Genomic DNA, 26,335 nt, shown 5'->3' on the forward strand with positions numbered 1-26,335 from the left:
TTTCTTTTAAGATGAAAAGTTTATTTTGCCTTTTGCCTAGAAGCAAAACTAATGAAAATTAAAGTATAAAAATAAATACAATTTACGTTAATGGACATTCCACTCAAAAATAACAAAAATAATGTATATAAATAAAAAATCCATTAAAAGCATAAAACAATGGCACTTTCATAAGAAAAAGCTGTGAACATTAAAATATGTGTAAAACACACACGCTTTTATCTTAAAAAGAAAAAAAAAAAAACACTCCTGTTTCTCAACCTTAATCTAAAGCTAGTTTTAAGCTTTCTCCAAAACGTACTATTTGTTTCAGCTAATTTGCATTGGTACACACAAAATTTGTAGCATCTATCTTTCTCACTGGAAAGACCCACAATGATATGAGTAAGCTGTAACCTGAGTTTTCAGAATGATAAAGCACAATTTATCCTATTAAGATATTTTGATATACTTTGCCTACAAATGAAAAATCGGTAACTCAGACCTTTTATACCATCTTCTGATTTCCTGGCTCACTCATTCAATAAATGATACATCTCAATAAAGAAAATCCAGTTTACACCCGGAGTAGATTATTATTGTCTTGTCTACGGCTGGATGTAAAAGCTAAATTTTAAATAGGACAAAATTGGAGAAAACCATCTTTATCTCCACCTTCTTACTAGGATATTAAGAATATATAGTCTTCATTTTCAAAATACCAGTATCATTTTAAAATTCAAGTTAGAAAGAGTAAATGTACATAGTCCCAATTTTATGTGAAAAGCACAAAGCCCTTTTTGGAAATGGCATGATAAATTAACAGTGACATTCTCTTTCATAAAATCATGTTCCATTGGTAACCTTTTTTGATTTATATTTTAAATGAATATGTTAGTAATGAAAACCTTAAATATCAGTGCCTCTTAATGCAGAATTTCAACTCAACAATATTACTATCCCACTGGAAAATCTAGACTTATTGTCATATAGCCCTTTAGTCTCTCCTAAATCAAGTAAACTAGAAAAAACAGACTATGAAGGAACAAAATACGCAGACCAAGAAAATAGAAGTGCATGCAGTGTGACTCTATTTTACAGAAATTGGATGCAATGATTCACTCTTAGGTGCTACGACATTCAAGAAGATTGTGCTCTCTCCCTAATTTAACCTCCAAAGAAAGATTTTATGATTTAGAAGTGTTTCCAAGAGCACTGGGGTAACCTACATTAAACATAATATTTCTGCACAAGACAACTAGCGGTTAAGAGGAATGTATACCGTTAACCAAAAGAGTGGCCCCCAGCTACTTCTGTGGTAAATTCTGAGTAGACCACAGCCAGCAGGCAAGTGAGTCCAAGAATATGAAGATGGAGAGATTAATCAGTGTTTAAATTTTACAAAACCAGGGGAAAACATCCTTTGGCAGTAATTTTCCCCCAAATAGAACAGTCTTTAATTTGTTGATTCAATTTAGTGGTCAGTGTGCAGAGGTGAATGAAATTTATATTTCCAAACTTATTTGTAATTTATCACACCTTTTCAATATTTTATAGAAATAAACCCAAATGTCCAAAAACATTCTCAGCAGACATCTGGGTACAGAAAACAAACTTACATTTGTACAGGTTAAGCAAAGAGATGGTCTAAGATTACTAAAGTGTCTTCACCCAAACCTAATGTTACGAGGATAATGAGGGGTAGGGAAGGAATTAGCCAGAGTGATCAAGTTTGCAGATAATTGCTCAGCCCTTTGATATCACATTGCCTGTGTAAACGGTCCAGGATTAACTAAAGAGTCCTGGGCAAGGGAAATAGTACACAAAGCCTCCCACCCTGGCCCTTGTTTATCCTAACGAATGTTGTCTTCTTAAATTGTCGCAACATTTGGCCGCTTTCTTTGGATTTTTCCTGCATATACTCCTAAAAATAGAGCAAAACTAATATTATTTCTCTATGTCAGTTTTTCTAGAATACCATTTAACAAGTGCTTACTATATACCAGGCACTAAGCTTAAGTGACATACATTATATCTAATCCTTACATAAAATAATCCTGAGGTAGAAACTGTTACTACTGTTTTAAAGATAATAAATTGAGACATGGGAGAGTAAGTCACATGCCTAACAGCCAGAAGTGGGCTCTGAGAACCCAGCTACACCTGATTTGTTGCTTTACTTAACAACCATTTTGCATTACTCCTACTTTGCTTTAATTAGTGGTTTCTGAATTTCACTATAAACTCCTGAGTCAAACACAAGACATCAAATGAGCAAATATGTTTTAAAACATGACATCAGAGATTGCAATTTAGTTTGTAAGAACTATAAACAACTTTAAGTGCTTTGCAGCAAAATGTAACCACCCCTTAGCATCCTACTTCAGTCTAAGAGTATGAAAGTCTATCATCACAACAAAAAATGAGCTTTCTATAAGTTGCTTATTAATAAAGGGTTCGTTCTCCCTGCAGATCAAAATAAATCATAAATTTCAAGTTTGTTTGAAACATAATCCAGGCCATTAAAAATCTGAGCAGGAAAGAATAGTCTTTTCAACTGCAACTACTGAGGCCCTATGTTGAGATTCAGAGTTAGAATTTTAATCAGTCACATATCCCAAATTTTCAATTTATGTAAAATGATAGAATCTTTAGTCTTTTTTAATTGTCTAAATACGGCACTCATGTAGAAATGTTTAGAAAAATAGGAAATTTGTACTTGTTTAGATATATAATATACATGTTAAGTTCGTTTGTATTAGAATTATGTTGCAATGCAATTAAACCTAGTTCTAGATACTGAACTGCAAAGGCCTCCTATTATTCATCCTTCATACTATTGAGTTTTACTTGCTCTTTTTTTTACAGATTCACAAGGGACAAACAGTGGAGATGAAATGCATGAGACAAGAACATGGATAGTCATCACTGTGGCAAATGGAGAGTATCACACAAAACAATACTAATTCCTCAATGAATCACCAACTGGCCAGGATTTATCACAATATATAACTCTAATATGGGAAAAAATTGAAAAGATCATAAAACTTCACATAACTTCACAAGCAACAGATCTAGTGTTTGGTCTGAGTTCTTCTAGTTATCTTTCAAACCAGCTGACTGATCACCTCTGGAATAAATAGATCCTCAACATAATCTCCTTTAAAACAACGCCACTGACTGTCACTCACAGTGACTTCCAAAAGATGACCTTTTATATTATATTCTACATATGCAACATTATGAATTAAATTCACTATATATATATGCAAAAAGTCAGCAATCATTTCAAAGTTATCAGTATATCTCATTCCCTCTTCGAACATATGGGAACAAATAGCAGTAACACAAAAAAATTTTGTTCATTCCCTCCTAATTTAGAGGAAAACACTTAGTAATAAAAGCTCTAAAATATGCCTAATTGTATGTTAATGGGAAGATTAGAATTGATTAAAGATTTAATCATCATTGCCTAGTGATTTAGATTTTCTTTTAAATGTTTAGAAAGCAGTATAGTTAAAGCGAAGCATTTTGAAAATATTTTTAATGGATCACAATTTTTGGTGAGCTTATCAAAGTGTCTTAACAAAAATACCTACAAAATAGTAAAACATTAACGGCTTTGCATTAGCTTAATATTGAATTTGTCTTCTTGCCACCATAAACAATTTAAAATCCATAAAATAACAAAAACAAAACTTACCCCCTCCCACCTGGCATATTCACATGTGATCTTGTGGCCAGAGGGAGAAATTTTTCATCACTTTATGTGCAGATACAAATATTCCTGGGTGATACACTTCCCCAAAGCTGAACAGACACGCATAGATGTAGGCATCAGATTATTATACTTTACTTATTCATAAAAAGGCTTTCTGAATTAAGCATGTATAATTCTACAGATTTTTGAGATTAAAAAAGTGTATAGTGTTTCCACAGGATCATTACAGACATCAAGATCAGAACCACAGTTTTACTATGATCTCCTGACTGCCACAAAAAACTAATACAAATGATCACTAGCAGGAATGACTGTGAATATGCCCAAATTATGGTGGCAAGGAAAGACAAGATATTACATCTGTGTGGCCTGCATCATGGGGCAGCTCGTGCATGTCCTTCTATTAAATGGGTTTCAGGAACTCATTTGCTACACACCTGAAACAGGCGCTCTGTTAGGCACTCTGCTCTGTGAAGACTTCTGTCTATTTTGCACAACCCCCTTCACTGATGTCTTAGGGGTTCTAATTGAATATAAAAAAATTAATAAGTCACTTGCATTAAGGTCTAAATGTTCAACATTCAAAGAAAGCAACCATACTGCATCAACAGCTCAAAGTATAAATAAGCTTGAAAAGGACATAACTCTCACACATGCACACAGCAAAGAAGCTACACTTTGCTTCAGCAGGAGACTAGAACCAAGGTTTATACTTTGTTGGAGAATCACTTTGGTGATGCTGAACTTACTATATGGATGCTTACAATACTTAATGAGCAAAATGGTATGAAATGAAAAGTAAAAACATGCCAACATAAGATGATAATTAAGATAAAATACACAACAGTACACCAAAGGGTTATCTTTGAACACAAAGCTTTAAAAGATCTTCAAAATGCTATGAACAAATCACATTTGTAAAAGAATTCCCCTTTATGTAAAGAGCACTAAATTATTTTCCCTGCTCAAAGCTAATCTTGATTTGGATGTTTTTACCCAGGAGTGGCACTCTTACCCTTGTCTACTAAGTAGCCTATGAACTGGTGCATTCTGTCCTTGGTTTGGCTGAAGGACTCTGTTGACAAAGTAAGTAAAAAATTAATTAAGAAGAGAATGACATAATTTCAGTTTTCTCCCCATTTTCTTTTAATAGACGAAAGATGCTTAACAGTGGGGGGGGGGTATCTATGTAAATAGGCCAATATAATACCACACGGAAAATCAAACTGACTGACACCTATTAATATGGTACTTATATTTTACTCACGGAGAGACCAAATCTTAGGTTTTTATCAGGATGTCCAACATAAATGTTTAGTTCTTGTGTTTTTAGGTAATTTATATATTTTACAAAAACCAAATTTTCCTTTCAAACATCTAAGTAACGTAATTCTTGTAGAGAACAGGTCAGAAATATTAAGCTAGCTTTCTAAGGTTTTTGGGTTTTGTGAGGTTTTTTTTAAGACTTTATTAGAGAGCATGAGTGGGGGTGGTATGCAGATGGAGAAGCAGACTGCTCTCTGAGCAGGGAACCCGACTCAGGGCTCAATCTCAGGACCCTAGAATCATGACCTGAGCCAAAGGCAGACACTTAACCCGCTGAGCCACCCAGGGGTCCCTGAGGTTTTTAAATAAGCATCCAAAGTAAGTCCTGGACTGTGATCTGAACTCAGAACAAAGGGGGCTGAAATTTCTATCTGAGATGGCATATCCTAAGAAAGCTCCTGAAACATCTGGTCTGACATATAACCAGGTTACATGACCCAGTGTTAATATGGATCTTGGCCCCTCTTCAATCCTGTAGTCAGCAGGGAGTGTTCTATTGATATAAAGTTAGAACTAAACAGAAAGTAAGGTTGGGATTTATAAAGTTTTCTATTTTCTTAATAAATAAGTAACTTCACAGAGACAAAGTGATTTTTCTCACCTTGTTTCAGAAGGATTTTGTTTAACCAGAAATTTCTTATTTGGCATTCCCATTTCAGCAGCTCTAACACAACATAAAAATAAGAACACACAAACAATGTATTTAGAAAGGGAAAGAAAATGCTTACAGATGTGTTCAGGATGACAGAAATAAATCATTTCTCAGTTGCTGTACTACTCAACTGTACTAGGTGCACTAAAGATGACTTTCCAGAAAGAAGCAGCTTATTAAGATAGTTACTATAATGTTCTTTGTATTAGGTTTCCCTCCCATGAAGTCTTTCAAATATTAGAAAAAGAATATATTCAAAATATATAAAATTAATACTGAATATAAAGATTATTTTTAAGGCTGAGTGGCTATCGATTACACAAGTTGAAACTGTACAATTTAGTAGTTGATACATTTACCTAAGGATGAAATCAGATTTTATCACCTGAATAATAAAACTTTATATAAAAAAGGGGATTTCTATCAACTTAGCTGTAGAAAAGTGAACTTTTTTTCTAATTTGAATACACAAATAGACCAACAGATAACTAAAATCAATTGGTTTGATAATAATTGAATTACTGTAACATGAAACAAAGAAAACTTACTTCATGTACTTCTTCCTATCAAGAGACTTCTGTGTTGCAGCTGACAGGGCCACTCGTGGACTTTTCATTTTGTCCTTGAAAATACCAAACAAAAAGTTTCAGTGGTACCAGTAATACCACTAAAATAATATAGGATGATCTTAAACTGCACAGAAAAGCTTCTCTTACTAACAGTTGGAACTTTAACTTAGTCTTTCTATAGAACTACAGCAGTCCAATTTCTTAAATCATTAAAAAATTTTTTCCCAATGAAATAATATAAATTTAGCTTGTTTTTCTTTTGTCAACATTAAGACCACTGATTCAAACCACACACTTCCAACCTTCCAACACCCTAGTATATTTCAAATAACTCTGGTTTCCAGAAAAGGCAAAATCTCCATCATAGTTTCAAGGAAATTAAATCAGGAGCCAATGATAGTTTTTTTGTAAATCATCCAAACAACATTCAAAGCTTCAACTCCAAAATCCAATCACAAACAATACCTAATTCCTTTAAATCTGTCTTCAGAGTTAACTATTGCTGGTAATCCTAGGAACTGCCTATGCTTAAGAATTGTAGGAAGGGTTCCAAGGTCAAAAATAGAGAATGAGATTTGGTATCAATTACCCCAAACCCAAAAGAAACTGATTGTGAAAATAAGAATAAATAAATATATTGGTCTCTGCCTCTGATTCCTGCTAATATTTGATCTTTGTCCCCACTTCCTAACACAGAGCTCCTAAAACTCTTGTAATCTGAGATAGTGATGCTAGAAGCATCTTTTGCTCTAATATTTGGTCTTTGACCTCAGTTCCCGACACAGAGCTCCCAAGTCCCCTTGGAATTTTCTGGGTGATAGAAGCATCTTTTATTCTAATGAGACAACTTTTGGGGGGCTTCCAGGTGCAGACTATTCATCAGAAAGACCAAGCATAAGTAGAAGCTTGGAACTTTCAGCCTCACCCCCTTATCTTCCAGAGACAAGAGAGGGGTTAGAGATTAATCAATGATCATGCCTACATAATAAATCCTCCAAAAAATAATAATAATAATAATAATAATAATAATAAATCCTCCATAAAAATACCTAAAGTATAGGATTCAGAGAGCTTCCAGATTAGTGAACACATCCATGTGCCACAAAGATGGCATACTCCAACCCCACTGGGACAGAAGCTCCTGCCCTCAGGACCCTTCCAGTCCTTACCCTATGTGTCTCTTCATCTAAGGGTTCATCTATATCCTTAATTATGTTATTATATAATAAACCAGTAAATGCCCTAACTACTGTGAGCCATTCTAGAAAATTATCAAACCCAAAGACAGGGTTGTGAGAATCCTGTTTTATAGCCGGTCAATCGGAAATACAAGTGACAACCTAAGACTTTGGATAGGGGAAGTCTTAACTGCCTTCTTAGCTTGTAGTATTGGACTCAGAACTGAATTGAATTGTAGAACACCCCATTGGTGTGGGAGACAGTGGGCTGTGTGGGGGAAAAACTCATACATCTGATATCAGAAGTACCCGAAGTTTTAGGAGTGTAAAAAAAAATAGTTTTTCATTCACTCATTAAAAAAATCAGATAACATACCATTTGCCTGAGCATTTTTTCTTTGCGAACTTCTCGGTCATGATGGAGAATAGACATTCTTTCAGCTGCATCCATTACAAAGAATATGTCATGAATACCATACAGGGCAGCTCGCAACTAGGTTCAAAAGAAGAAAATATTGTATCCACTTAAAAAGATGAGGTTAGAGTTCAGTAATATCACATGCACTCTCACTTAAAGTTTTTAAAAGTTTTAATTAAAACCTATTTTCAGTGGTTAAATGGAGGGAAAAATATAAATTTCCATTTCTTAAAAGCCTTTAGGATATGTGCATTTACCTGAGCTAACACTCTTTCCTGAAGAGAAGCATCTTGTGCTGAAACAACTCCTCTCTTTAATGGCGCTTCTGACTGAAAACTCCTTATGAATTCCATAGTGTCCTGGAAGAAGAAAACTTCCTTCAAAAACCACTTTTCTAGAAAGATTCATGATCACTGGAATTTCCTTTTGATTTTTTTTCTCAGCCAATTAAAATTACTAAGAACATATAAAACCATTACTTATCAGAAGTCAAGCAGCACTCACTTTGAAGAGAGACAAATACACAAATTGCTTCATTTACATACTTCAAAAAATCATCTGAATGAGATTCATCAGATTTCTTTTTTTTTAAGATTTTATTTATTTATTCATGAAAGACACGGAGTGTGTGTGTGTGTGTGTGTGTGAGAGAGAGAGAGAGAGAGAGAGAGAGAGGGAGGGAGAGAGGGAGAGAGGCAGAGATACAGGCAGAGGGAGAAGCAGGCTCCATGCAGGGAGCCTGACGTAGGACTCGATCCCGGGACTCCAGGATCATGCCCTGGACCGAAGGCAGGCGCTAAACCACTGAGCCACCCAGGGATCCCCGATTCATCAGATTTCTATAATTGCCTACATTGCAATGACTAAGAAAAGTTTGATCCACCAAAGTTCTGAACTAATATGTCAACTCTAGTTTATGACAAGCCGTCATTAAACTGAGAAACTGAGCCAAAAGTGACATAGGAACAATGAACCAGCTCCTTACTTTTACAGTTTGGCGAAGTTGTTTCAGCTTATCTGTCTGCATAAGTCTACGAGTAAGAAATCCTTTTGCCACTGCGGTTATCTTGTTAAATTTTGTTTGTACTTCTGGACTGAAAACCTTGAAGAAAGCAGACAGACACAATAATTCAAGAATCTGAGCTTTATACTCCTTAATCTATTACAGTGAACTAAATTCCTCTATGTGTGTATGCCCTGTGTCGGTTCATTTCCGCTAAGAGCTAAGCTATTTGATTTGGGCACAAACATCTGTCCTCATGTGTACAACCTCAGATAATGTACCTCTTTAAAAACTGTAGCTAGATAGACAGACACGCAAATATCATTAAGTTTGCCCACCTGAGACCATTTAGGTTTGGCCCGTCCAAAAGGCCTTGTTACTGAGAGTTTGTTCAAGCCACTAGTTGATGATCCCCAGAGGTAGAAGGGTGCTTCATTTGCAGAAGCAAAGCTATGCTGCAGGGCAGAATTTGTGAAACCTAAAGAAATATATGCACAGTATTATACTCGACATCACATAATGAGAATATGCAGGACATCCAAATAAACACTTAAGACTCTCTAAGAATAACAACTGCCTCTGAAACTAGTCCATGTGCAAACTTAAAATATTTATGGACTTTAAGCTTATGCACTAGATGGATCTTTTCAATACAAACAGCTTCTCAGGATAATTGAAGATGTGAAGATAAGCTCTTGCCGGGTCTGAAGAATTAGATGTAATTCAAGATCACCGGGGAGGCAGCAAACCGTTTTCAGCTGAAGCATATCCCCTGCTGCATGAATAAACAAAGACTGGGCTCTGAGTCAAGTTTCCTGATATTTTCTTTGCTAAAGTGGTTTGTCTCATGAACACCTGCTCACCAGTCTTTGATCTGCTATCATTTAATTTTTCACTAGTTACTAGGGAGCTGGCAAATAGAATTACTTGAAGAATAGAGCAACAGCTTTAAAGTGTACCAAGTGAAATATCTTACTATAGGATAATTTTTTTCAAACAGAAGAGAGTTTTTTAAGTATTTACCAGAACTATTTGAATTTGAAGTATGGAGTGAGTCCACTTGAGACAACATTGTTTCCAGCAAACCAGAGTCGCTTATTTTTCTCCATTCTAAGTCCACTGCATTGTTAATGCCTGATTCAGAGGCTTCAGCAGCAATCACCTTCTTCTCCTTTAACATTTTCTCCTGTTCTTCTATTTCCTATAAATTAACAGTGTATTATATAACGTGCTACATCTTTTAATTATATCCCAAAATACCATTATTCTAGGCTTAGCTAAAAGTAATGATTATCAGCAAATGATTAATTTCAAGTTTTCCTACCTCCAATGAAATCTTAAAACAAGTATTATTCCTCTTACAATACACTCTTGCAGAATGCATATTTCAGTATCAATATATAAAATATCTTTGAAAAAGAGTAAATGTTTTGAGTCAAGGATTCAATAAAGTATCCTTTTGATAAATTATGCATTTATCTTTAGATAAGGAGCTATATATTAAACCTTACATTTTGGCAATATCCATGTATCAAAATCAATCACCCCCTTAGATTAAGATACAGACGAAGAAGTCATAGTATCCTATACGTGATCAAAATTCACACTATCCCCGGCAAAATTCCACTTACCAGCCCCATATCCCTACGTTTTAACTCACCTTCTGCAATCTTTCCTGTTCCCTTTCCTGCTCAGCTATGAGTAGTGATAACTGCTGGGCGTGCTGTTCTTCTAGCCTCTTCCGCATTTCTTCAAAAGCTAACATCTTGCTTTTTAATATCTCCTCGCCTTCTGAAAAGAAACATGGCCCCTCAAATTTAGAATATTTACTAATATCTATACACAGTCAATATAAATTATGCTTCCAATCAAAGAACATTCCTGGATCCAACATAACACAATCAAGGTACACGAGGTCCCCCAATCTGAACCACATTCTCTTCTGGCACAAACCTCATCTCATGCTATCAAATAAAAGCCTGCACCTCACCACCATATCCATTCACTCAACAGATCCCACCACAATCTGAACCAATGGAGCCACGACTATCTGTTTAGTCAAGATTCTCCTTACTCAAATAAACTTCAAGATGTGATTCTCGTCTGCATCTCACCTCTATTTATTCTTCTGACTCTGGTCCTTCTCCAGGATTTCTGGTATTTTAGCTTGTAGTTTTATTTAGTTTTGATTTTTTTAAATAAATGTTCCTTTGATAGTGTAAAGCTCCTTAGCTTCTGGTTCCAAAAAGCACTGGATATTAAAACTTCAGATATTTAAATTACTAACTAAAAAATTAAATCATTATGATTATGCAACTTATTAAAGAAAGTGGTAAGACACTCTGAGATGTTGAAATACCAAGTATTACACAGATGTAGGACTTGGATCCATCATAATTCATGGACCCATCACAATTCAACTGAATTCAAAGAATCATTCGTTCCAAATATACAGTCAATGACTTCCATTAAAGCATATTATATTATCTATATGCTATACTATTCCCACAATTTATTCCTAAATATATTTTATTCAGCTACAGTTTGCATTTGTTCATGTGCAATTTTTCACAGGCAAAAGGGAAAACTGGGAAAACAGGAATAGAATTGCAACTTTCAGCAAAAAAAAGGACAAATCTCTTCAGCTCAACCAACAGCGATAGGCCATTTAGCTCTATCTTAAGAATTTCTTAAGTGAGGGACACCTGGTAGCTCAGCGGTTGAGCGCCTGCCTTCAGCCCAGGGTGTGATCCTGGTGTTCCAGGATCAAGTCCCACATCGGGCTCCCTGCATGGAGCCTGCTTCTCCCTCTGCCTATGTCTCTGCCTCTCTCTCTTTGTGTCTCTCTCATGAATAAATAAATAAAATCTTAAAAAAAAAAAAAAAAATTTTTTTTAAGTGAGCACCGTCCAGGGCCTCCTTTGACAGCAAGCTGGCCTCACCTCACATGCAATGGCCATGCTCCTACTACTAAAGCTCTGTCAGCTTTAGTAGGCAAGCTCCTACTAACTGCCCCCTGGGTAGTTAGCTCTGTGGACCTCTGGTGTTCACAGAGAGCACCTCCCACTGGGGTGCATTGGCTGTCTGCATTATCCACACTGGCTCCCAGGGTAGCCATCCACTGATGTTTTCATTAGAGCACTTATAAGATACACAGGTTTTAAATAGTCTGTCCCAACCCTATCTTTCCTATAAACTCTGTTATTTTTAGTGTGCAATTTTACAGAATGTGAAGTTTTTTTTCAGGAAGATTTATATCACATTAGAGCTGAAATGTTTATGTCCAAGAACTTCATTTACTGGACTCATTCTTCCACATCAGTAATGAAGAATTATGAACCACGACAACAAAGTAAGGAGCAATGAAGATATGTTTTCGCAAGCTGCTGCTAATATAACACTAGATGTGAAAGAAATTTGAAATAATTTTTACCAATAAACATGTCATTCCTTAAACATTACTCACAGAGCCAAATTTGTGATTTTTTTTTCTAATAATTTGCTGTTCAAGTGTTCACTGAAGGACCAACTACGTGAAGATCTCATTATATATGAAACAATAGGGACGCCTGCCTGGGTGGCTCAGCGGTTAAACGCCTGCCTTCAGCTCAGGGCGTGATCCTGGAGTACCACGATCGAGTCCCACATCGGGCTCCCTGCATGGAGCCTGCTTCTCCCTCTGCCTGTGTCTCTGCCTCTCTCTCTTTCTCTATGTCTCTCATGAATAAATAAATAAAATCTTTAAAAATAAATAAAACAGACTGATGAGAATATTAGAAACCACATTCCAAAAGGAAGACATCATAGCAATACACTACATTAAAACTATGATATTTCATATAAGAACTCTTTCCTCCAGTCATTAACAATATTCTCTGATACAAAGTGAACTGTGATTCATATTTTAAATGAGAAAGCTTTAAGAAAGGCTTTCAAATGGCAATAAACTATAGCTAATTATAGGTCCTCTGATAAGAGAAATGAAATGAAAAACCCTGATGATCAGATGAGACCATTATTATTGTTTTTCAAAATGTGAATTAAAAGTATTCAATAAAGGTGGGTGAAAAAATGATGCCTAGAGGCCCATGGTGGCTTAGTCAGTTAAGCAACTCAGGTCGTCATCACAGGGTCCTGGGATTGAACCCCACATCTAGCTCACTGCTCAGCCTGGAGTCTGTTTCTCCCTCTGCTCCTCTCCTCACTCATGTTCCAGCTCTCTCTCTCAAATTAAAAAAAAAAAGTATTCAATAAATGTGCCATCTGCTTGGCAGGTATCAAACACTTCAAAGTTTCCTTACCTTTGGAACTACTTTCTAACATTTTATTCTTGTTGATGTAGACAGATCCCTTAGGGTATCTTTTTTCTGGCAAATATTGCCTTTCCTGTTCAGCTACTCCAGTTGTTAAGACATAAGGGCAGTTTTCTTTTTGCAAACTATCAATATCTAAATCAAGTCTCCGTTTAACTTTCTCAAAACTGTTATCCAAAAATGGTTCATTTCCACAGGACACTGTAGGGGTGTCCATCTGCTGTCTGGTATTCTGGTTTTGCATGAGTAAAGGAGATGGGTTTTTTACATCATAAGACTTATTCAGTTCCATTTGTAAATTACAGGTGTTTTTCTCTAACACATTGGCTGACTTGAGTCCACTCATAGTTCCAAAGTTTTGAGTCACTATACACTGACTGGTGGCATATGGCTCAGGCAACCTTGGCATTGCAGTACATGTACTGTCCATTTTGAGTGGTCCTCTCCCATCAGATGTTAACTGACCTTCCACGATAGCAAGTCCATGGATAACCTTCTTTTCTAACTGACTTCCTGAAGACTGGCATACCTGATTTGATTTACCTAAAACCACTTCCTGTATGGCTTCAGATGTATTTTTGGTGACACAGACCTTGCTTGAACAAACTCCAGCTAAATCAGCTGGTAACTTTGGCACACTTTCAGGTATATTTGTTTCTTCATCAGTAGCTTGAACAACTAAGTCTACCGTCTGTTCTTTTCCTTTAGGACTTAATTCACAGGCATTTACTGGGTTATTTATAAGTATATGACATGCTGATGATGGCCTAGAATGCCTTCGATGCATTTTAGGACTCAGGCTTGGCTCTGGACTAGGTAATTTGGCATACGAACCAGTAAGACTTTTGATAACATGATTTTCGGGAACAAAAGTGGGAATGACTTTAAAATCAGAATCGAGGTCTAAAACAGTGCAATGGCCAGTTCGTACAGGTATGTCCACTTTAGAAAAGCTACCTAAAACGGACATATTCACACCGCTTGCTTGAGTAGAAGCACCTTGGAGGAGAACATTTGATTTATTAAGGCTTGGTTTGTCAGGAACCAGAGAAGCACAGTGTCTGCCAGCCAGCTGCACCTTCTCCCTCCCAGAGTCAGTCCCTTTAACAGCCTCGTTTTCTTTATCTGAATGACTCTCATAAACACTTCTTTTCACACTACTTCTCAGACTACGTCTCGATTGTTCTCTTTCTATATATTCCTTTGACTTTTTCATCAAGTTCTGAAGACTCATTATGTAGGGATCCGGAGTAACTTCTTCCGAAAGTGATGGGTCCTGTTCTTCATTGGTTGGGAAGAGACCATTGGGTGTGAGAGTCTCCTGAGGGGTTGTGGAGGGGGTCTTTACAGAAGTTTCATTTTCCACAGAGCTAATAATATCTGAACTATCACAGTGCTTCAAAGAATTAAATTCTGAGTCCCTAGTTAAGTCTACCCCATTAGATTTAAATTGGTCCTCATTATTCAATGGCAAAATTCCAGTTATCTTTTCAAACTTTCCTAAAGTAGAGTGCTCAGTAGGGCTTGGCAAGATATTTGGAAATGTAGCAGGGACATTCAAGTTTCTGACTTCTGAATCAGAGTAAACTGTTTCAGTCTCCCACGGATCAAAATCACTGGCTTTAGGTGCTTTTCTAACCTGGAAAAGGAAATTTTAAAATTAGTATTTTCTTACTGCAGAGAAAAGCCTTTGATTTCATTGTTTTCTAAAATAAAATTGAAATAGAAAATTCAAATATTCTAACATTTGAGAACACAAAAACTAAGATAATCCTTCTCTATTGTATCCTATATCACAGAGCTCAAATTACTATTAAAAATGGCTACTGATAAAATTTTTAAATAAAATAATTTAAAAAAATACAAACATCCCAGCCTATTTATTAAAAGAGTATAAGCAAGAAAGGAAATGATCTAATCTGATGCAAATTTGTACATATGGGGACGCCTGAGTGGCTCAGCAGTTTGGCACCTGCCTTTGGCTCAGGGCGTGATCCTGGAGACCCGGGATCGAGTCCCACATCGGGCTTCTTACATGGAGCCTGCTTCTCTCTCTGCCTATGTCTCTGCTTCTCTCTGTGTATCTCTCATGAATAAATAAAACCTTTAAAAAAAATCTGTCCGTATGTGCATGGGTATACACACACATATATATTCACATATCCATGCACAATTTAATCTTGGAATCTAAGGGTTTTCTTTAACTTTCTTCTGTATTATATGTTATTAATGTCACCACTGTTCTCCTATGAAAGCTATCAACTAAGGATACTGATATATGATATAAATAGCACATAATTAAATTTCTCAAATGACTCTTTCTTTAACAAAGACTAACTTACCCAGGATATAAAAATAATTCAGTAATCAGACTCTTGCCTCCCATATGCTTACTCCAGATTTTAACTAAAATCCTTCTATGATAAGGCAAATTTATAGTAAATGATAGCTCAGCCATGTAGCTTAAGTTACTAAGAAATAAGAAAATTTTCAACTTAAAATCCAACTCATCAAGGCAAATTTCAATTTGATTAACTGATGATCATTTTAAACAGCAACCTGTTAGAGTTTTAGAACAAGAAAATAAGTAAAAATTTATAAATTGAGAACTGAAATCCAACAGAAAAAATAAAATTACATCTTCTATCTAAATAATTTGACCTTGCAAAAGAATAAAGTGAACTAGGATGGTTTTTAAAGATTACACAGGATATATTAAACTGACGGGATATAAAAATAAATAAATAAATAACACTGACGGAAATTATCATATTATCATATCAATACAGACTCCAGAATCCTGAATATTAAAAAAGATTTTTAGGTTGTTGTGTATGTGTTATTTTTCCCTAGACCATATGGCACTCCTGTTTTACCTTACAAATCCCAAGACATATAATGGTTTCTAGGTACTATGCAATAAACAGCACAACAAAGTATACTTAGTCACAACCTCAAGACCAAAATAAAACAAAAGGGAAACATATTCACCATGTCCATGAATATGTTTACAGGCTTACATAAAATAAATTGTTTCCTTAAAATATCTCAAAGTTCACATTTGTATATACAGCAGCTATGTTTTTGGTATAGTACTAAAAGGAGTTTTTGTTTAGAGAATTTAAGAATAAAAATATATCACAGAATGATAGGTTTTACAGAGACTGAAGAAATCTGTTTGATTTAAAATTTCTCTATATCTGCATATAATTAATTCATTACTCTCTAGTTTAACACTGTACATGCTCTATTAAATGTTGGGAGTTTTAAGACTCAACAATCTCATTACTAGTACATTTGATATATTCCTTCACTGGACCAATAATTATATGCCATTTTGTTTCAATAATAGGAAACATCTAGTAAATCCAAAGTCTACCCTTATTGTGCTGCACTGTATTTTTTAAACTTAATATAGTCATTACAATCTGCAAATTAAAATCTACTACCCACAGAAAAATGAAGGTAGCAATTAGTGGGAAACAGCCTAAGGTTTGTTGTACGTGTATCATCTAGTATGAATTATATAAACTATAAAACAAACCCTAAGGAAAAAAAAAAAAAGTTAAGATGTAGCCAGCAAAACAGAGCTACATAGAGCAGAAATCATTTGTTCAACATAATTCGTTTTTTCTTTAGTATGAAATGATCCACACCCTAAAACAAACTGTTTATAGAAATTTATTCTTTTTTTTTTTAAAGATTTTATTTATTTATTTGACAAAGAATGAGGGGGAGAGAGAGAAAACACAAGCAGGCAGATTGGCAGGCAGAGGGAGAGGGAGAAGCAGGCTCCCCACTAAGTCAGGAACCCGAAGCGAGGACCCAATCCCAGCGTCCTGTGATCATGACCTGAACCAAAGGCAGATGCTCAATCCTGGTGCCCCTTTATACAAATTTAAATTCAGCTAAATAAAAATAATTGCAAAAGGCGTGAATGTATTGTTTAAATGGTTTCAATTTAGATCTAAGATGCATCTGGACAATTCTACTTACATAATCTAAATTGCACTTGTGTACCTAAGAAGAGAATTTTCACACACACACACAAAAAATGGGGGGTAGTTATTTACTTTAGCAGAGAATGAGAATAAGGTCATTGACTCAATAGTCTGATTAGTTCAGAGGTAAACTACAATGGCCAATTCTATTATTTTGTCACTGAGAATTCCGTGTTTTTAGAGTCATAAGACACAGACAATAAGCAATTATATTCAGGGAAGGGCTCCATTGTCTATGTACCCTCTGATTCAAGTACTGGGCATCACTAACAAGCAAGTGAATGTTCTTTGGAGTAACTGAAATGGAATATCACAAACCACTAAGATTCTCAAACATAACAGTAAAATATATTGGTAACTAACTAGTAAGCACAAACATATTTCTGAAAAAGTATCACTACTGCTTACCTCATGATTTCTTAACTATAATTTTAAAACATCTACATTACACACCTGAACATTTTCAAGAATCTCCTGGACCCGAGTCAATAAAGCTTTCTTCCTATTAACATGCTTTCTTGTTTCTACATCAAGTGCTTTCTGCTTCTCTTGTTGCATTTCCTTTCTTTTCTCAATGTTAAGCTGCAAAACATCAGAAATATGTAATTATTTCTCATAAATTAAAAAATGCCTTAAAATCAGGAATCTTTGAATCAGAATGATTAAAACATGCAACAGGTAAAGCTATAGGAAAAGAAATCTGAACAGTGGTTAGGGGGAATGAGTGGGATGGGGCAGGGGAGATCTTTTTGTGGGTATGAAAATGTTCCATTTGGGTGTGAGTTTCACAAGTGTATGCCATATATCAAAACTCAGGGAACTTTAGAACTTAAGATCTGTGCATTCTACTGTATGTAAATTATTCCCAAATGAATAAAAAGTTAAAGAAGAAAAAAAAAAAAAAAAAAAAACCTGTTCACTCATCAAATGCTCTAAAATGAGAGATAAACTGTTTTGGCCACTGCTGAGCTTATCATTGGCAGTATCTTACTCCACAGGGTCAGATTCTTCAATTTCTAATGTTCCAATCAGCATACATTTTATCTCTTTGCTACGTCAAGAAAATGTCTAAAGGCTTAATGATGAAAGAAACAGATAATGTTTTCTTTGCCTACAAAATGAGAATATGTTAGATCCCAATTCACTGTACCTTCCAGTAAAAATATAATTTACTTCAACAACTGGAATTTCTAAGCATTACATCTTTTTAGTGAATTTAATTTTCTTTTTTAAGATTTTATTTATCTATTCATGAGAGACGCAGAGAGAGAGGCAGGGAGATAGACAGAGGGAGAAGCAGGCTCCCTGCAGGGAGCCTGATGCAGAACTCGATCCCAGGACCCCAGAATATGACCTGAGTCAAAGGCAGACGCTCAACCACTGAGCTACCAGGCACCTGTGAATTTAAATCTTAATTATTAAGTTCTAAGAGGTTTAGTCACTGCATTAAGAAGTCAAGTCTTGGGATCCCTGGGTGGCACAGCGGTTTAGCGCCTGCCTTTGGCCCAGGGCGTGATCCTGGAGACCCGGGATCGAATCCCACATCGGGCTCCCGGTGCATGGAGCCTGCTTCTCCCTCTGCCTGTGTCTCTGCCTCTCTCTCTCTCTCTCTCTCTCTCTCTCTCTCAATCTGTGTGACTATCATAAATAAATAAAAATTAAAAAAAAAAAAAAAAAGAAGTCAAGTCTTATCTTAGACCAATATAAATGGAAAACATGTCATAGGGACGCCTGGGTGGCTCAGCAGTTGGGCGTCTGCCTTCGGCTCAGGTTGTGATCCCAGCATTCTGGGATCGAGTCCCACATCGGGCTCCCTGCATGGAGCCTGCTTCTCCCTCTGCCTATGTCTCTGCCTCTCTCTCTGTGTCTCTCATGAATAAATAAATAAAATCTTAAAAAAAAAAAAAAGAAAACATGTCATAAAAAATTATTCCAGAATTATACTATTCATCTGTCACATACAACATAAAATCACGGACAAAGGTCTATAAGCATCAGATTTTGCTTATAAATAAGTAACTGATGGAGTCACAGACCCTAAACAACAAAGCTCAGATATTTTGGTTCACTTTAAACTAATCAAGCAATGTTACCAAGTAGCTGGTAAAAATGTTTTAAAATTTTTATCTGCATGGTATCAAAGAATCATTCCACAGTTTACTTGCTAATCACAAAGGGGGGAAATGTATATTTTCAAAAGTTATCTGGCAGTCAGCACTTATAAAAGCAAGTAAAACTAAACATCACTAATAGGGAAACAACTAGAATTATGTAACTTCTGATTTAACTTAACACGGAGCATAGGGCATCAGCTCCAAAGAGTTCTTGCCAAAAATGTTTAACCTGACTCTAATCAAACTTTTATTTTTTTTCTAATAAAACTTTTATTTTTTTAATTTTTTTTCTAATAAAAATTTTAGACTTCATTTCCAATTTATAGGAACTACAGGAACTAGAGGACACATAAAATTTCATGAAGAAACAATCAGACAAATCCAAAGTAAGGCATCCTATAAGATAACTGGACTTGTCTCTTTACAAATTCACTATCATTAAAAAAAAGAATTGGGGGAAACCTGGCTGGCTGAGTCAGTAGAGTATGAGACCCTTGATCTCGGGGTTGTAAGTTCAAGCCCCATGTTGAGTGTAGAGATGACTTAAAAATAAAATTAAAAAACAATTTTTTTTCTAAGAGGTAGAGGAACTGTTCTAAATCAAAATAGATTTTAATAAACATAACAAGCTAATGCTATTTGTGAACTCTGACTGGACCTAGATTAGAAAAAAAAAAAGGTTATGATATTTTGAGCATAAATGGAGAAATCTAAATATGAACAGAATATTAGATGCTATTAAAATTATTATTAATTTTCTTAAGGTGTGATAATGGTATTGGGATTTTATGTAGGAGAATATCTTTATTTTTAGAATATATACCAAAATGTTTAAGGAAAAAGTAATAGGTATCTGCAATTTTCAAATGGCTCAGCAATAAAACAAAAAATGTACGTATATACACACATATACATATATATAAAATCACAAACATGATAAAGATGACAAAAATGTTAAAAACTGTTGAACCTAGATGATACATATATGGGTGGCCATTGTATTACTCTTTCTATTTTTCTGTATGTTTGAAGATTTCATTTCAAAAAGGTAGCAGGGGGACGCCTTGATAGCTCAGTAGTTTAGCGCCGCCTTTGGCCAAAGGCGTGATCCTGGACACCTGGAATTGAGTCCCACATCAGGCTCCCTGTATGGAGCCTGCTTCTCCCTCTGCCTGTGTCTCTGGTCCTCTCTCTCTCTGTCTCTCATGAATAAATAAATAAAATCTTTGGGGAAAAAAAGGTAGCAGGAAATATTGATTTTTTAATTGCTGTTATACAAAAAAATGTTAACCCCATTTCTTTCAATTATATGAATTTTCTGATTTGAAATAGTCATACACATTTTAAAAACATACAATCAGTATGAAAGAGTTTATAATGAAAAGTGTGTTTTCCTTCTTAAACTGTATTCCTTTATCCTTCCTCAGAGAAAGAATATTCCTTTATAAAAACTCAAATAGTTAACACATATATATGAGCACTTCCTATGTTCTAAGCATTTTACATGTATCAGATCACTTATACCTCAAAACAACACTGTGAAGTAGATACATTTTTTTTTTAAGATCTTATTTATTTATTCATGAGAGACACAGAGAGAGAGGCAGAGAGAGAAGCAGACACCCCACAGGGAGCTGTGTGCGGGACTTGATCCCAGGACCCAAGGATCATGACCTGAACAGAAGGCAAACGCTCAACCACTGAGCCACCCAGGTGCCTCAGTAGAAACAACTTTTATCCTCACTTAACAAATTTAAAAAAATGGGCCTGCGAGTTCACGCAGCAGGTAAGCAGCAGAATAATGATTTAAGCCAAGACCAGAAGGCTCTAGAATCAGGCTTTTAACCACTATTCTACCCTGCTCCTAAGAGCACGATGTGTGCAGTGATTTACAATAGACTGTGGAGATCTTTCCATGCCTGCACATTTAAGTCTATTGTATTCGTTTTAATGTCATGAATGAGATTCTATAAAATGGATCACAGTTCGTTAAACTAGTCCACTACTGATGGACATCTAAGCTGTTTGTTAATCTTTTGCTATTTTAAACAATGCCACTCTATAACTTGTACATACTTCTGGCACACAGAGGAGTAGAAGTCTAAGATATTCCCAAAAATGGAACTGCTAATTCAAAAGTTATACATACTTTTAAATTTTGATAAACACTACCAAAATGGTCTCCAAAAAATAAAGTCAAGTGCTTCTTTCAGCAAAAATGCAGTGTAAGCACCTTTCCCTCACAATATAAAGAACACTAGGTCTTATTGGATCTTTGCCAATCAAGCAGATTTTAAAAATGCTAACTCATTTCTATTTTTTTAATAATGAATGAGGCTTTTTTTCAATGTTTATAAGCCTTTCTTTTGTTTTTCTGTAACTACCTTAGGGATTCACTGCAGAAAAAAAAAATTATTTAAAAATCAAAGAATGTTTACCAGGGGAGAAAGCACAGCCACTCCATGGAAGCGAATAAGTGAGATGCTTTCAGACTGGACAGGTAGAAAGCTCTCTGTGGATAGTGATGCATCTTGGATTCTGGCAAGACTGTTCTCACAGAACTTCTCATACTCCTCCATCTTCCCACAATTACACTGTAAGAGAGAAAAATGTCATTTTTAATGTGCTGAAAAAAACAGACCTCAATTGTTTGGCAAATTTTATCAAGCACGAATATATTTTTAGAATTCACAATTCTTATAATTGGCCTTCCCAGAATTTTTTTTTAACTGATGTGCAGCTAATTCTTAAGTATAGGTAAGTACCTCAAGATCCTACCCAGTTAAGACTTGCTTCATATATTAAATGTTTCCGAACATACGTATATACATCGCTTCTCGGCCTTTTGGCTAAGATCAAGTGAACATATGTATATAAATCAAGTTTTATTTATTTATTTTTTTTTTAAAACATTTTTTTTTTTTAATTTATTTATTTACGATAGTCACACTCAGAGAGAGAGAGAGAGGCAGAGACACAGGCAGAGAGAGAAGCAGGCTCCATGCACCGGGAGCCTGACGTGGGATTCGATCCCGGGTCTCCAGGATCGCGCCCTGGGCCAAAGGCAGGCGCCAAACCGCTGCGCCACCCAGGGATCCCATAAATCAAGTTTTAAATATGATTTGTTTTAAATAAAATAAATACATAAATATGATTTGTTAGAAAAGTACTAAGAACTCATCAGTGAAAAATTCTTATAGGAAAAAAAGTCCTGTATCACTTGCTAACTTATAAAACAGAATACTGTATTTTCCTTAGTAGGACTAATCTACACAAGGAAAACTAAATCATACAAAGGTAGAAATACATTTATAGCCAAAAAAAAAAAAAGACAAAAAGGCTATTTACATAAAAGAGGGTATTTACTTTTAAAAATTCTTTTGTTATCGTGGAGTTCAAAATCTATTACTTTCACATCTTGAAAGTATATTTTGACTCCATGGACACCAGCCAAATCATTCAGAAGTGTAAAATAGAATATCTACTGCCTCTTGTATAAATTCTATTTCATTGTCGAAAACTGGAGCCACCACGAAACCACTTAAAATAACCAGCCCAGTAATTCTACAATTTCTGGAAAATAGTGATGGTGGCTGTGAAAATTCAAGATAATCAGGAAAGATTAGGCAGGATGTTCGTTCATTTAGCTAGTGTTAAATATTTGATTGCCTGTTTCCATAGCACTATGTTTGGCATTGTTTCCTTTAAACAAGCAAGGGGAAATAAAAAGAGAGACATCATTAGACTCTTTAACAGCCAAGGTTATGAATTGTGAAAACAGAAAAACTAGTACAATAATGTTCCCTTAAGTGTTCAGTTTAAAACAATTAACAAAGAAAGGGGCAGGAAAATTCAACCGACGATGTGGGATACGCACAGATGAAATAAGATGGGAGTATGATACTGTCTTAAGCCTCATGGCACTTAGAAATTCAATACACTAAAGGGTTAGGGACAAATTATAGCACAATTAGAAATGAAGAAAAAGCTTATTATGATTTGATTATAAAAAAATAAGATATATTGCTAATATTGACCAAAAGGTAATCCTCGTATCAACAAAACTTCTTCCTACATCCCATTGATTCTAATTATTTCCATATTTGATTTATGCAAAGTGTGAGTTTAATTTCAAAGAAATGGATCTCTAGAGTGTAAATGAGACTGTTTTGCAAACATATTCATAAAATAAGCAAAAGTAAAACAACACACACCTTCCTGCATGACAACCATAGCAAGGCCTCATTTTTCAGTCTGGATTTCAACCCATTATGCTAGCTTAACAACCAAAACATGCAGAAGCTACAATATATGAGAAATTCAAATGATCCCATTTCTACTAAAATACTCAAGAATATTTTTTTTTTTTCTCAAGAATATTTTTTAACACAACTCCTGCACCCAGCATTATAGGAACATAAATAGCAATATACTTTCTATGGAAACACGAACAAAGATTGATTCAATTTTAAAGGTCTATTTCAAACATAAGGAATAAATAAATTATTCTTAGGGCAAGTTTATTTTTCTTTCAACATCATATACATATGCCTCATTGCATTGGGAAGTTAAATTCACATCTCTTCAAAAGCACCCGTATGTCATGAATATTGCCGATGTACAATAAAATAATTCACAGCATAACTACGGCAAATGATAGTACATTAAACACCCAAATACAAGTGCTAGTATGGTTGATTATGGGAATTACCAAATGATTGTAGGGCATGACTGAATTTTTCTATCCTTCAGTCTCAACTTGGATGTCCCCCTCCTCAGGCCATCCCTGATAATCCCTTCTACATTAACCCTACAGTCTCTATCACATCACATTACCCTGCTTCCCAATTTTCATGACACTTACCACTATCTGAAATTATCTTGTTTATTTCTGTGGGTTCTGTCTGTCTTCCTCCACCAAAATGTAAGCTCCATAAGCACAGGTACCTTTCCAGTCTTGCTCACCACTGAATCCCCATTACACAGAACAGGATCAGCACACAGTACGCACTTGATAAAAGTATTGAATAAATGAATTAGGGAAATTAGCTCAAACAGTAATGTAAACCAGGGTGAAAAAAAGAGCGTGGACTATATAGGAAAGAAGCTAGCAAGGAAGAATGGAATTTAAAGAATGGTAGTTTCATGGATGACCCTATTGTCTGAAGAACCTGGTACCTCTAAAATTGCAAAGACAATCATTTAAAAAAATGAGCATCATTGGGCACCTAAGTGGCTCAGTTGGTTAAGCATTGGACTCTTGTTTTGGCTGAGGTCATGATTTCAGGGTCCTGAGATCCAGCACCTCTCTGGGCTCTGCACTGGGCATGGAGCCTGCTTGGGATTCTCTCTCTCCCTCTGCCTCTGCCTTTCCCCCCTCCTTTGTCTGTGTCTCTCTCAACCTTCCTCTCTTAAAAAAAAAAAAAAAAAAGAACGTCATATCCTATATGATTAAGCAAGAGGGCACTTCGTTTCTCACAGCACAATTACTTGTCAGCAGAGTTATTTTTGAACGGAGCCTTGACTACAATGCCACTCCAACCACAAATCTACTGACCCATACTTTAACATCAGGCATTACTGGTCCACCTGAATTAATCATTTGTCAGCTGCATCAAGTTCAGACATGCTTTGTCGTCTCCATTTATACCATGACCCTTCTCCAAACGAGCCTCTTTGCAAACCCCATTGATTCATGCTTCTGCTACCCGCTCCTCACCAGTGTGTTACTAGAAATGTCACAAAAGGTAATGGTAAAACTAACACATAACAGACCTTGCCTTCATTTCAAATCCTAGCTGGCCACTTACCCCCTTCAGTGTTCCCAAAGACATAACCTTTTTCCATGCACAATAAAGGGGAAGATTCCTTATTCGGCCATCTACATTCTTGGCAATTTACTTGCCATCCCTATGCCTCAATTTCTGCATCTGTAATGCCGGGATAATCAGAATTATCTGTCTCAAGAATTCAATGAACTAACGCCTGCATAGCAATTAGCATAACGCAGGACAAGCAGAGAAAACATCAATAAACGGAGATGGCTATTATTAAAAGGACGACGAGGATCACGATTTTTTTATGAATTCCTGGAGGGCAACGACAGTGCTTCGTTCATGGTAGGATTTAAATGTAACTTTAAAAGATGGAAAGAGGGACACCTTCCTCATTTCATTGTTTCAGACCCCCTCCTCGGCGAATCAATCTCTGGGCGCCTTCCACTCGCCTGAACCGGGGGGGGGGGAGGGGGGGGGCGTTGGGAATTGGGGTCACAACCAGATGAAGTGGGGTGGGCATCACCTAGCAGCATCAGGAGCAACCAAGAGAATTTACCTTATTAGGCCTCAAACTTACTCCCCCAGAGTCGCGAGGGCAGAATAAACACCACCTTATCCTAAGGCCTCTGGCTCTGGTAACCGGCTCTCCGAACGGCCAGTGCACACCCTGACGACGTCTCCCTCGCCAGCAACTTGGGAGGAGAAAAATGGTCCAGTTTTATCACAGGAGGTGATTCCCCAGCTCTGTCCCGAGGTTATTTGCCAGGGCCCCTCGGCCCTGACCCCAGCGCCCCACGCCCACCTCCCCCAGCTCCTCCATCCCAGCATCCGAGCATCACCTCGGCGCCGAGTGTCGCTGGTCCCCGCGCACCTGTCTCCTCACACCCGCCGGCGCCTTTCTCTGGGCTCGAAGGCCAGGAGCCCAGCCCCTGCGTTCGGGTGCGAGGGTGGGGGGCAGGGAACCCTCGGCTCTCAGGGCGCCAACTCCGCCACCCCCGGTGGCCTCGCAACGAGGACCCACAAGGACCTACCTAGCCCCCTTCTTACGCACACACCTGATCTCCCACGGCCCGGTCAGGTTTTCTTTTCCCCTCGCCACGGGCCTTGTCAGGAAGCAAACAGCTCAGTTGGTACTGACAGAACACAGCTCCGTCCGCCGCCTCCTTCTCCTCCTCCTCCCCGCCATATTACGGGTCTCCGGCGGCAACGCGGGATCCTGGCAACCGCCACCGCCGCCGCCACCCGCCCGGGCTCCACCTCTTCGGGCGGCACTTCCGGTGGCTG

The 26,335-nt window shown here is 36.6% G+C and overlaps 1 protein-coding gene across 6 annotated transcripts; it reads right to left on the bottom strand.

The window, feature by feature from the left end:
* On the bottom strand, positions 1–26,334 carry CCP110 (centriolar coiled-coil protein 110). 6 transcript variants are annotated; one of them, XM_025416383.3, is made up of 17 exons: positions 26,107–26,334; positions 25,608–25,743; positions 24,139–24,284; positions 21,713–21,868; positions 17,614–17,742; positions 13,148–14,798; positions 10,507–10,634; positions 9,870–10,047; positions 9,185–9,324; positions 8,829–8,945; positions 8,101–8,202; positions 7,802–7,918; positions 6,227–6,300; positions 5,628–5,690; positions 4,716–4,775; positions 4,138–4,223; positions 1–1,903 (listed from the first exon to the last, which is right to left on the bottom strand). In XM_025416383.3, exons 4-17 carry the CDS (start codon positions 21,851–21,853, stop codon positions 1,851–1,853), a joined length of 3,039 nt encoding a protein of 1,012 aa, XP_025272168.1. In that variant the 5' UTR covers positions 21,854–21,868; positions 24,139–24,284; positions 25,608–25,743; positions 26,107–26,334; the 3' UTR covers positions 1–1,850. The 6 variants fall into 6 exon arrangements, with proteins under 6 accessions (XP_025272168.1, XP_025272170.1, XP_025272163.1 ...); XM_025416385.3 differs by lacking the exon at positions 4,138–4,223 and adding an exon at positions 3,683–3,789 and having other exon boundaries at positions 10,507–10,637; XM_025416378.3 differs by having other exon boundaries at positions 10,507–10,637; positions 26,107–26,333.
* Position 26,335: the final 1 nt, after the last annotated feature.

The sequence above is a fragment of the Canis lupus genome, chromosome 6, assembly GCF_003254725.2.
Source record: "Canis lupus dingo isolate Sandy chromosome 6, ASM325472v2, whole genome shotgun sequence".
Classification (NCBI taxonomy): Eukaryota; Metazoa; Chordata; class Mammalia; order Carnivora; family Canidae; genus Canis; species Canis lupus.

What these genes read in the sequence shown, in the direction of transcription:
- CCP110 (XM_025416380.3), bottom strand. Translation starts at nt 21,853, where the DNA reads ATGGAGGAGTATGAGAAGTTCTGTGAGAACAGTCTTGCCAGAATCCAA. An exon ending in AGATTCTTGAAAATGTTCAG is followed by an intron (nt 14,799 to 17,613) that starts GTGTGTAATGTA and finishes TTCCTTTTCCAG; the next exon opens with GTTAGAAAAGCACCTAAAGC. An exon ending in GATAGGAAGAAGTACATGAA is followed by an intron (nt 5,691 to 6,226) that starts GTAAGTTTTCTT and finishes ATGTTGTGTTAG; the next exon opens with AGCTGCTGAAATGGGAATGC.